Genomic DNA, 12,586 nt, shown 5'->3' on the forward strand with positions numbered 1-12,586 from the left:
GTCTGTCTCAGACTGTGGTTCGAGTAAAGGAACATACGAAGAAAAAAATACTGTAAATGCCTTGTGGCAGAAGAGGCAGTGTGATCAGATAAAATGTGGCAAAAAGTGACATTTTATGCTCCTTAATCTTGGTGAAGAGTTTGTATGGACAATGATACCGGCACTATAGGGCTTCTAATAGGGTGTATCTTTAGGAAGATTGCAGCTCTGCAATTTTAGGGGCGAAGCTCCTTACGCTGTGGGTCGTACGTGCCGTGTCGTAGTGGTAGCCAGTTTTCACGGTCATAAAATTGCATTGCATGTCAATAAAAACGGCGCCACAGCATATCCACGGAGCAAATGATAATGAGTGGGGTGAAGCGGCCGTCAGTCCGTCCGTCCATGCGTCCGTCCGTTCCTCCATCCTTCGCCCCACTCGTCATTATTCACCTTGTGAATATGCTGTGATTTTTTTTTTTCGTATGTGGAGTCCTGTACTAACTTTCGCAGTTCTCGCTCAAGCTACATTGCTCTGTTAGTCTGCTGGACACCATGTTCACTAAGGCCTGGTGACCGTTCTGTTCACTACATGTGCTCTATATTTTACGACAAACATTGTAGCAAATCCAACGAGTGAGTGAGAAAGAAATGAGAGAAGGTAAGGTGATCGCTGTAACAAGATCTCCAGGTTACGTCTGTCTTTAAACTCAGCGCCAGTTTGCCACGGTAACTCTGCAGAAATCATGCTCGACTATTTAAGTAATGCGAAAACGACTTGACTACCTGATGTGTGGAAGAGACGGCCTTCAACAGAGTGAAATCGGGGCGTGGCAATAATTAATCCGCGCTCATTCACATGTCATGGATTGTGCCTCACCGCAGCAAGCCGTCGTGACAACCAACAGCACAGAAACCCTGCACTACGCATAGAGCTCTGCAGCTGCAGCAGTTTAGAAAAATGGGATTGTGACATGACTGTTGAATTCCACGCGGTATAATGTACAATGCTGGTAAGATAGCTAGAAATGGTACTCCGAACCAACCTTGGTACAACCTTGGTACAAGTTACACCTTTACCAACAACCTTGGTACAAGTGATCCACAGCGGGGTCTATAAGCACGATTTCAACGCTCCAAACGTCACTCCAACACGACCAGCAGTCGGCTTGTCTCTCTGTGGCTGTGCTACTCATCAGATAAATTTGCTTCAAGATCTGTACCAGCCATACAGGTCTATCTATCAGCCAAGGCCTGTGTCGCATTAAGGAAAAAAAAAAGAGCGAACAGGGCAACCCCAGACAGTCATCAGTCCGTAACATCAACAGCGAATATTCACGAACACTCTTGCTCCACCCACGCGGCGAAAGAGCCACAAGAGTTTACATAATAAGAGAAGACCCTGAAATTTGCCACAGCTCGAGCCCAGCGCGGAGGCTGGTAGAGTTTTGTAAGAGTTGAGAATCGATGAACGCTGTGTGTTTTCACCGCCGCTGAACCGAGTGTCTCAATGTCCGCACATTGGCTCACAATCCTCAGGAGGTGTGCTGTTCACCATTGGCCGCGAGTTGGGGCTGCGGCGACGGGGCGTGCGGACAGACGTGTGCGGTTTCGCAGGCCCCGCCGGGCCTCCCGCTGGTACTGGCGACGCTTGCTTCATGATGGCCGCGCGGCATGCCATCAGGCGTCGCAGGGCACTCGCCTCCCGCGGCGGCGGTCGAGGACCCGTGTGTGTGCACGCCGTGTTCGGGACTGTTGCGCGAATGCAAGCCCGACGAAGGCGGAGGCAGCTCTGGCACGATGAACTGCACCTGCGGCAAGGGAACACGTAGCGAGTAAGAGGTAAGTCTGCGAGAGTAAAATGATCGGTCTGCGGATTTACTGTTAAGTAATCATCGCACTGTATATGTAGGACAACAAAGTGCAACAGCGAAGCTCGTATAATCTATCTACACTTATTCACACGCGCATTACCAAAGTACGGAGATGGGGGATGGACACGCCATACTTAAGTTCGCTTTGCGGAAGCAAGACTTTTTGAACCCTGACATCAGCCATCGTCAGCTCCAACGTTAGAGTGTTCGTTAAAATCTTCTTATTGAATTGAAACATGTAGTGTAGAGGACAGTTTATGTTTGATCTTTCATCTTCATTTTCGCCCTTTGCCTGGACCAAAGCAGAGAACTCCGAACCAGTCTCTCTCACTACTTTAGCTCTCTGTATTACACCTCTGATATTGTTTCTGTCACCCTCACATTGCAAGTAAAACTTGCAGTTGTGCTGAGCTCACCTGGGTGGGCGGGTGGTGCTTCTTTTTTTGCGAGGCGAGCCGGAAGCTACGCCGCAGCGGTGCGCAGTTGGGGTACGCCCTCTGGGAGACGTCGTCCCCGAAGAGCAGGTCGCCCGCTCGGCGCCGAAGGCTGCGGTTGCGCATGCTACCAGTGACGCCGACGCCCAGCTCGCCATCCTCGTAGTCGTCGTCGTCATCGTACGAGCGGCCGGTGACTCGGTCGTACACGAGCGTCACCAGGATCACGACAAGTATGAGCCCTCCCACGATGGTGAGCATGATGCCGATGGAGGCGAGCGTCTCGGTGGCCACGAGCACGGCGCCGCAGAGGAGCGCGAGGAAGGCGAACACCAGGTTGAGGATGAGTCCGCAGCACCGGCGAGTGCACAGGTAGAGCGCCAGGAGGCCGGGAATCACGATGGGGCTCGAGATGAGCAGGTACTCCCACGAGGCGTGACCGGGCGGCTGCGCCACGGTGAGCGCGATGGCGAAGCACAGCCCGATGCCCAGCACCGAGAGGAACGCGAGCACGCCCAGGTAGCGGCACAGGCGGCGCCATTTCGGCCGCTGGCTCTGCAGCGGATTCTCGCCGGCGCTCTCGCTGATCGCTATCAGACCCGGCGCGTAGTTTTCGGCCGCCCACATCGTCACATGCCGGGCTCGTTTGCCGCCGGCCGCTCTGAGAAAAAGAATAAAATACACAACCGCAAATTTAAACTATAATGTTCTACAACGATAGCACCTGACACCAATATGACATACAACTTAGGCAGAAGCTCTGGTAAAGATGGAAACCTGAAGAGTTGATAAATTCTTGATGCAACTTCCAGGTTGCTACCTAGATGAGGACAAGACGGCTAGCTGAAACATTGGCTGTCGTGCTCAGTAACCTTTTATCATAGCAACATGATATACATGTATATACCACATTTAGGCTTGGGAACAGTGCGACCTTTCTCAAACTTTGTTATTGGTATCGTCCTCTTATTTTGATTTTTGAACAGTCAGAACATACGAAGAGCACCTCCCGCAAACATTTAGCAGCAAACTCCTCACTTAATAACAAAAGTGCGACAAGCATCTTTCCTCGTTTTTTCCTGGCGAGTGATACCTTGAAATAAGTAGATTTTGATGCATTATGTTCTCTGTCTAATGTGGGAACATGTAGTATCGCCCAGCAGTGTTAAGACGTTAATTCGTAACGCCTGGAGCTCTCAGATTGAGTCATTCAGGAGCTTTCCGTGCTCTCTGAGACCTGTACTATAGCTTATTGTAAGTTCATAGACGTGAAAAAAAAGTAATGCTACAGTTGACGCACGCAATAACGCTCATGCGCTGAAACTTGAAGCCCCCATGATAACATTGAAATGTTGAAATGCCACCATCATGCACTCTCCCCCTGTTTCAGTGAAGCTATAGGGTACTAACAGTACTAATATATATGCTGTTTTTTCCCCATTGCTTTCCCTCTAACGCTCGCTGTTCGTTGCCTCGACTGGTATCTATCTTTACTAAACGCTTTAGAGCACGAACTGTAATGTTAACATGCCTTCTTTACATATGATTGGCGAATGCCTTCATAGTGAGAAATTGCGATCCCAAACGTGAGTTGGTGCAGGAGACATTGAAGCACTCCGAAATTGGTGCGAACTTTGTTCCAATGTTTTTCAATCGGGCAATCTCATATCGGCATGTATGCCAGGTCATGCAGGCGCAGTAGCGAATGTTTTCATGTGCTTTCATTTTCAATGAAAGGTGATTATAGAAAGACGGTGAACGTGCCATGTATACACATACCAATCAAGTTCTGAGTGCACTATTCTCGCGAACATATTCGGCCCTACTGCTAAAACATACTGCGTAATACGCGAAACTGCTCCACGTTTTAAATGCCGCCGTTATTGCGTAAGACATTCCGCATGCGAAAATATGCGTGTGACTTTCTCCATGACTTCGTCCAATGCCACATTGGGGTTGCCTAACGTATAAGATGCGTGGTTCCCTCCCTTGGCACAGTGCAGTCGTGTGTATCCGCATTCATGCAGAAAGTGGCAGGTGAAAAAGTCCCCACAGTAAAAGCAGCTTGGAATGCAAAGAATTAAGTAGGAGAGAAGATGGGCTGAAAAACAAAATGACGCCATATCCACGAAGTGAATGATGATGAAGGAGCTTGCTCCGGAGGTTAAATCTGGTATACTGCGAATCCTACGTACAACCACTCGACCGTCATACAAAGACATGCCATAGCAGGGGCTGCGAAGGTTTTTGGACGTTAAACCTCAACACTTACCATCATTATTATTATAATGAAGGTTCGTTGCAGCGCCTCCCCCCTTCCTGCGAGAAAATTGACGTATTCGACCAGAAGTCGCAAGAATAGAGTTTCCTAAAATTAACTAGAGGGGACTCTGTCGCTGCGATCGTTCAGCGACCATGGGAATGATGGGTAGTACACACATTTGCCTAGTCTTCCTACTTGCGGCTTCGTTTATTGCTGTGCTTCGGTTTCGTTTTGCAAGAAAGATTAAACTTTTTTGAACTTCGTGACCTGATTTGGAAAGGTAAGTCTAAAAGAATAAGGTGGTGAAGCGCAATCGCTGAACATTTGCTGACTTTTGTTTCGCGAGAAAACAGCTCCTCTAAGAAACACGAACACACACGTAGGCAAAAGCAGGCCAGAAGTACGAAGATTAGACAAATGTGTGTAGTACCCATCGTTCCTATGCTCACTGAAGAGCCGTGCGTTGCGCCTCCCATAGACACTAGCGCCAGAGTTTCCTCTAGTGTATATTAGGAAACTCTATGGTCGCAAGCGGCCAAGGAGGTTATATTAAAACTTTTAGATATATTAAAACTTTTTAAAGATTTAGTATAACCTCCTTGCAAGCGGCCAGTGCCTCAGAACGGTGCCAATTATGGACGCTCCAACGGACGCCGGTCACGTCGGTTGCGTCTCGCGTCGGAGCTTTAGCTTTCCTAGCGTTACGTCGCTTGCCCTGCGTGCCCTCTCATGCAAGAAGAGAGACGCGCGCATCGCCTTCCAATTCTGGCCCTGTCATTTGCGTCAGAGGGAGCGTGACTACTACGGCAGCATGGATGGACAAGGCTCGAGCATAAGGAGCAAGCTCCTGAAAATTAAGGCAGCTTCGCACTAAGTGGCGCCAAGCCTAGAGTGAGTGCGCAGCTGGGCAGCAGTTGTTGTTCTCTTCGGTTTTCTCTTTTTGAAATGCGAAGTATTTCTTAGCGAACTTCGGCGACATTGGGCGTATCTATCTATCTATCTATCTATCTATCTATCTATCTATCTATCTATCTATCTATCTATCTATCTATCTATCTATCTATCTATCTATCTATCTATCTATCTATCTATCTATCTATCTATCTATCTATCTATCTATCTATCTATCTATCTATCTATCTATCTATCTGTCTGTCTGTCTGTCTGTCTGTCTGTCTATCTATCTATCTATCTATCTATCTATCTATCTATCTATCTATCTATCTATCTATCTATCTATCTATCTATCTATCTATCTATCTATCTATCTATCTATCTATCTATCTATCTATCTATCTGTCTATCTGTCTATCTATCTATCTATCTATCTATCTATCTATCTATCTATCTATCTATCTATCTATCTATCTATCTATCTATCTATCTATCTATCTATCTATCTATCTATCTATCTATCTATCTATCTAGCCGCCTACGTTTAGCTCTTCTGGCCGTTTCGATAATGGTATCGATACCAAAGTTGGTGTGACATAACATGACTGTAGGAAGAACATATATGACAAGTCATGACATGAAAATCTTGACATACATGTCATGAATGTCATGATTTACAGTTTATGGTCCCGCAGCTCTTGCAGTGGTTTCGTTCACATGGCATGTTGCAAAACTGGTATGATACGACATTATTGCATGGCGAACACAAGCAACAGACCCTAACCTGAAAATCATGACATGCGTGTCATGTAACAACATGACTACTTGTCAAGCTCATGATGCGCTCGCGGCTGTTTCGCTAGCGTCACATATACCAAATTTGGTACTACGGTAAGCGAATGGATTACGAAGGTATGTGACTGGTGCAAACATGACAACCATGATATGCGTGTCATGTAACAACATGACTACATGCCACGCTAATGATGCGCTGGCGGTCGTTTCGCTAGCATCACTTATACCATGTTTGGTATTACGGGACCTAAATGGATGGCGAAGGTATAATAATGGTACAAACATGATAAACATGAGATGCGTGTCATGTAAGAACATGACTACATGCTACGCTCATGAAGTGCTCGCGGCCGTTTCGCTAGCTTCGCATGTACCAAACTCGGTATTACGCGACGCGAACGGACGATATAGGTAAATGGCGCATACAAACATGATAATCACGACATGCGTGTCATGTAACAACATGACTACATGCCACACTCATGATGCACTCGTGGCCGTTTCGACAGCTTGACACATGCCAAATTTGGTATTACGTGACGTCAATAGCTGACGAAGGTATGTGACTGGTGCAAACATGATAATCGTGAGATGTGTGACCTGTGAGAACATGACTATATGTCAAGGCGCTAATACATTTCGACGTGACGCGATGCGCGTGCTCGCCAGCGTTCATTTCGACGCGTCACGCTGGCATTGCGAAGTGGGGCGCCGGTGCTGCCATATACTCGGAGGCGCTCGCCGCACTGCGTTGCTTTGACGCATGCGCGTTTCAGCGCGTCCGGCGTCCCTCCGTCACGAAAAGAGGGAGACGCAGTGTTGTCTGAGTAACGCATCGGCGCGAAATGCAGCATGCCACTTTTCGCGCCGGTTGCCGTCGGGCCGCGCTGATGGACGGTGGTCGCGCCGGTCACGCCAGGCGTCAGACTATAGAGTGCTCGCGTTTTGCTAACGTAGCGTCACTGTGCCCAGCTTGCACGCGCGTCAATGCTACATTGGAGTATAATGGACCCTTAATGATGCAATCGTGGCCGTTTGGCTAGCTCCACATATACCAAAATTGGTGTTAAGTGATGTCCATGGATGACGAAAGTACATGACTGGTGAAAACATGATAATCCTGACACGCGTGTCATGTAAGAACACGACAACATACCACGCTCATGGCGTGCGCGTGGTTCTTTCGCTAGCTCCCCATAAATTCGGTATCACGCGACGTGAATAGATAACGACGGTAAACGACATATTCCATCGTGATAATCATGACACGGAAATCATGTACGGCATCATTTGCCTCCACTTCGTAACGATGTGCTGATTTTAAAATGACAATATCAACCTTTCTCATTCGTGATTCGCCCCGCCGCGGTGGTCTAGTGGCTAAGGTACTCGGCTGCTGACCCGCAGGTCGCGGGATCGAATCCCGGTCTCGGCGGCTGCGTTTCCGATGGAGGCGGAAATGTTGTAGGCCCATGGGCTTAGATTTCGGCGCATGTTAAAGAACCCTAGGTGGTCAAAATTTCCGGACCCCTTCACTACGGCGTCTCTCATAATCATATGATGGTTTTAAGACGTTAAACCCCACACATCAATCAGTCAATCAATCAATCATTCGTGCTTTCGATTTCCACTGTACGTGGGATCTCTCTTTTAGATGCGGAGCATCTAATACTCGAGGCTTGTAGTGCGGCGCCGTCCGCAAGCTTCCTCCTCCTTCTTCCACCATCTGTGCATCCCTTCCTCCTCTACACACCGCGCGCGCTTCACTCCTCCACCATCTGTGCAACCTTCCTCCTCTACACACCGCGTGCGCTTCTCCTCTTCACGAACATTCGCTAGCTGTATAATGTAGCGCGCATGCGCCGTCACGCTTCGAGAACATCGGCAGCTGACGCGTGCGCATGCGCCGTTGCGCTTCTCCCCCTTCTCGAACATTCGACAGCTGACAGTGCATGCGCCGTCGCGCTGTATATATACTCAAGGTCGGTGCTCGCTCGCTCAGTTGCCGCTCGTCGGTTGGTTTGTACGGCGCGTCGACGTCCGAGGTCGCAATGATCGACGTCCCTTCGAACAGCGCCGGCCAAAGTGTTGGCGGAACCGCAACCAAGTCGTCGTCCGAAGACAAGGCAGCGCGGAGAAGAACTCGCGACGCCGAACGTAAACGTCGGCGTCGAGCGGAAGATGCTCAACTTAGAGAACGTGAAGCCGCTGAGAGACGTCAGCGTCGAGCAGCAGCACCGGATTCGGCCGCTTTGAAACGTAAGCGTCGACAAGAGGACCCGGGCTTTCGAAAACGGGAAGCCGAGTGCAAGCGTCGGCGACGAGAGGCCGATCCCGATGCTGCCCGCTAGCGCAAGCGCGCCGAGGTAGCGGCGTGGCGCGCCAAGCAGTATGCCGCGCCCAACGCTCGCTTCAAGCGCGACTTCCTCGATCGAAGCTTCGGCCACACCTGCAAGGTGTGTGATCGTCTTTGGTTCGATAACAACTTAACTCGGATCGGCAACATTCAGAACAACTCCATTACGACGTGGTGGACGGGCTTGTCAACGGTGCCGTCGGCACGCTAAAGCTTTGCGAGTGCTCCGACGCCGACGACTTCTCTCTCATCGTCCGCCTGTGGCTACAGTTTGACGTGCCCACCACCGGAAGAATCACTCGTGCACGTTCCAAACGAGCCGTACAAGAAGCCACGCACAAGGGATACGTCGTTGACAGCGCGTGGATCCCTATCGTTCGACAGACCCTCACGCTGACCATCGACCGCAAGGCCGGCGTTACCTGCGAACGATCCCAGTTTCCGGTCGTGCAAGCCAGTGCCATTACCGTCCACAAGTCGCAGGGAGCCACATACTCGGAGGTCGTATACGAGTACTCAAAGACCCATCCGCAAAAGCTAGTGTACGTAGCCATGAGTCGTTGTACCGACGTCAACAAATTGTACATTACCAACGAGGCAGGCGACCACCACTTCCATCACACGAACGACAACGTCGACAAGAACATGGCCGACGAATTTGAACGTTTGCAGAAACACAGACTGGACACCGTCACCCAACGATACTGTCGCGCGCTCGAAGACGTTGACTCCGAGTCCCATTTCACCCTGGCACTGCTCAACACCCGGTCGATAGGCGCTCACGCGGTTGACGTCGTGCGAGATCCCGTACTACGCAGAGTGGACGTGCTTTGCTTCACCGAGACGTGGAACGCCAATAACGTCGACGTTGCGGGATACGCTTCGGTCGCGCGCACGCACGGGTTCTAACGACCTGCGGGCGGTGTGGGAATTTACGTCAAGCGTGACGTCGACAACGACGACGACTACTTCATTGACCTCCGACTACAGCCCGGCGTTCAACAACGCGCCAACGGCGAGCACTGCGTTACTACCGTCTGTGGCGTCGACGTCATGACGATGTACCTCGCGCCAAACCTCTCTCGTGCCGCCGTACAAAAGTACGTCGACGAGGCCGTGCAAGATTACAGAAAACAACAACCGCAACATCGACCGTTCATGCTAGTTGGCGACTTCAACGTCGACGTCATCAAGGACGATTGGATAGTCGAATACATGGCGTCGCAACACTCGCTGAAACGCGCAACGCACGACGACTGCAAACACCACCAGCCGACCACCATTCGCGGAACCTGCATCGACCACGTCTTTGCAAATTTCGACCTACGACCGCTGCGACCCGATCCACTCACTCTTCACTTTACCGACCAAAAAGCCATCGTGCTCAAAGTTCGTCGCAATAAATAAACACCGCCCTTTCGCATACGTGTCGTACGTGTTCACTCATTTAACACCCCTCCTACAACCACGTTAACCAATTTAGCCAGCGACCCAAGTAAGTCGCAATTTAACACCCCATTTCACAACCACGTTAACTAATTTAGCCATCGACCCAAGTAAGTCGCACTTTAACACCCCGTTAACCAATTATATGCTCCGCATCCTCCTCAGTGTTCCCCCGAGGGAAGCTGCGGGCAATTTTTTTTCTGCTCTTTCCGTTTTTCTTCCCATGTTTTCCCTTTCTCTTTTGTCTATTTCGAGCTTCCTTACTCTACTTTTTTCACTATTATATGTGGCTTTGCCAGCGTTACACCAAATGCCTTACTCGCTTTTTTCTGCTGATGATAAGGGATCATCACCAAGGCACTCGAAGTAGAACAGGTAGAATACTTTTCCTTAGCGCGAACGCACGCTCAAAATACTACAAGCATGGAGTGTTACGCCAAGCAACGAGGACAGCATACGACAGCCCGGTCCCCCCGAGGTGCTCTGCACTTAATATCCGTATTGGAAGTGTTATGTCATGCAGTTTTTGAAACTCCTTATGCTCTAGGGCAGTCCATCCTTCCGGCGTAGCCCGCACAGCTTATTCACAGACAGACAGACAGACAGACAGACAGACAGACAGACAGACAGACAGACAGACAGACAGACAGACAGACAGACAGACAGACAGACGGACAGAGCGACAGACAGACAGACAGACAGACAGACAGACAGACAGACAGACAGACAGACAGACAGACAGACAGACAGACAGACAGACAGACAGAGCGACAGACAGACAGACAGACAGACAGACAGACAGACAGACAGACAGACAGACAGACAGACAGATGGAGAGACAGACGAATGGACAGACAGGCGGACGGACGGACGGACTGAGCGACAGACAGACAGACAGACAGACAGACAGACAGACAGACGGACGGACGGACGGACTGAGCGACAGACAGACAGACAGACAGACAGATGGAGAGACAGACGGATGGACAGACAGGCGGACGGCCGGACAGAGCGACAGACAGACGGACAGACAGACAGACAGACAGACAGACAGACAGACAGACAGACGGATGGACAGACGGACAGACAGATGTACGGACGGACGGACAGACAGACGGACGGACGGATGGGTGCTTCAATCCACTCATCATCATTCACTACGTGGATATGCTGCGATTCTTTTTCAAATGGAAGGGAAAGTAGGAAGGCAGGAAGAGAAGGAAAGGAAGAAACAAAAGGAACGAAGAAAGGAAGAACATAAGAAGAAAAAAAGGAAGGGACGAGAGGAAGGAAGAGAGGAAAAGGAGGAAGAAAGAAAGAGAAAAAAAAAAACTACGAGCCCATCGGGTAAACGCAAGACGAGCTTCGCTAGCCCCCATTTTCCCAGCAGGGCAAAGGCTTCCAAACTTTTCTCACATTTTCGCCGACGCATTCCGCAAAACAATGGGACGCGTCAATGAAGCGCAGGACTGACCTCCGTTACCGTAAACACACTTCCCGAGAAACCAATACACGAGAATGGGGAGAAGAGTACCCCACCGGGAATCCAGAAACAGCGCGGCCGCATTGATCTCTGCCGGCGACCGTGAATGAAGAACAGTGGCGGCTTCTTCTTTGATCCGTGTAGATATCACCGTAATGAACGCCAGATTCAGACGAGGGACAAAAGGGAACAAATGACCAATAGGACGAGAACCACTCAAGAGAAGTGGTATATTCACTAAAAGCTTGGCCTTACACGCCAGCCCTAGCAAAGTAAAGATAGAAGATGCCAGGAGGCCTCAGCGATTTTTAAAGCTGTAAATTAGTATCCACTCACAGAGTCGCAGCGGTTGTCACCGTTCAGACCAAAAGCTTTACGGCAGAAGTCTCCCATCAGTGTTTCTGACAGTCAGAAGGTATAGGAGTGTTTATGAAGTGTTTACACATACCTGCTTTAAGGTACGCAGTTGTTTTCTTGAAGAAGAAATGTTGACGACACTCCTGGTTCAATAACATTCGTATTCGTAAGTAGTGTTCTATGAGGAATCACCAGATTCACTTGAGTGTTACGGCAAGCAGCTTCCGTGAAACGTGCACGATGATGGCAAGCATAAGCGTGTGCAGGGTTCTCCATTGGAAAGGGGGTGGGGGGGAGGGGCCAAGTTTGGTTGAGACCGAAAGGAAACAAACTGCAATGAATGCAAAAATGAAAATGAAGCGATGACGTGCTTTTCGCCAAAACCTACCATTGGTTTCTGGCTTTATGAGAATAATGGTGGGAAGTAGGGAACAGTTCTTCAAATGCAAAATCGGGGGCCCTTGGTTGTCATTATAGTAAAAAAAACGTGCTCATTAAAGACATTACGTGAAAGGTCCAACTGAGCAAATGTATAGGTGCAATTGGCAACCCCTTTAGATAAGGAGGAGAAGGGTGGCCTTCAGCCGTCCGCTTGAGTACGCATGTGCGCAAGTACGATGCGCACAAGCAAGATAACACTTGCGTGCCACAGCGCCAACCACTAAAGCTCTATGAGAGAAATAAACGGGTAGTGAAACTGAGCCGCCA

General features: G+C 49.6%; 1 protein-coding gene across 1 annotated transcript in view; it reads right to left on the reverse strand.

The window, feature by feature from the left end:
- Positions 1-1,038: 1,038 nt before the first annotated feature.
- LOC119169237 (uncharacterized) overlaps positions 1,039-12,586 on the reverse strand; it is a 90,271-nt gene continuing 78,723 nt past the window's right edge. Inside the window, exons 2-3 of the mRNA XM_075881300.1 lie at positions 2,267-2,945; positions 1,039-1,787 (exon numbers count right to left, since the gene is read on the reverse strand). Of these exons, the coding sequence (XP_075737415.1) occupies positions 1,512-1,787; positions 2,267-2,911 (921 nt within the window). The 5' untranslated portion in view covers positions 2,912-2,945 and the 3' untranslated portion in view covers positions 1,039-1,511. The remainder of the gene's footprint in view (positions 1,788-2,266; positions 2,946-12,586) is intronic.

The sequence above is a fragment of the Rhipicephalus microplus genome, chromosome 2, assembly GCF_043290135.1.
Source record: "Rhipicephalus microplus isolate Deutch F79 chromosome 2, USDA_Rmic, whole genome shotgun sequence".
Taxonomy (NCBI): domain Eukaryota; kingdom Metazoa; phylum Arthropoda; class Arachnida; order Ixodida; family Ixodidae; genus Rhipicephalus; species Rhipicephalus microplus.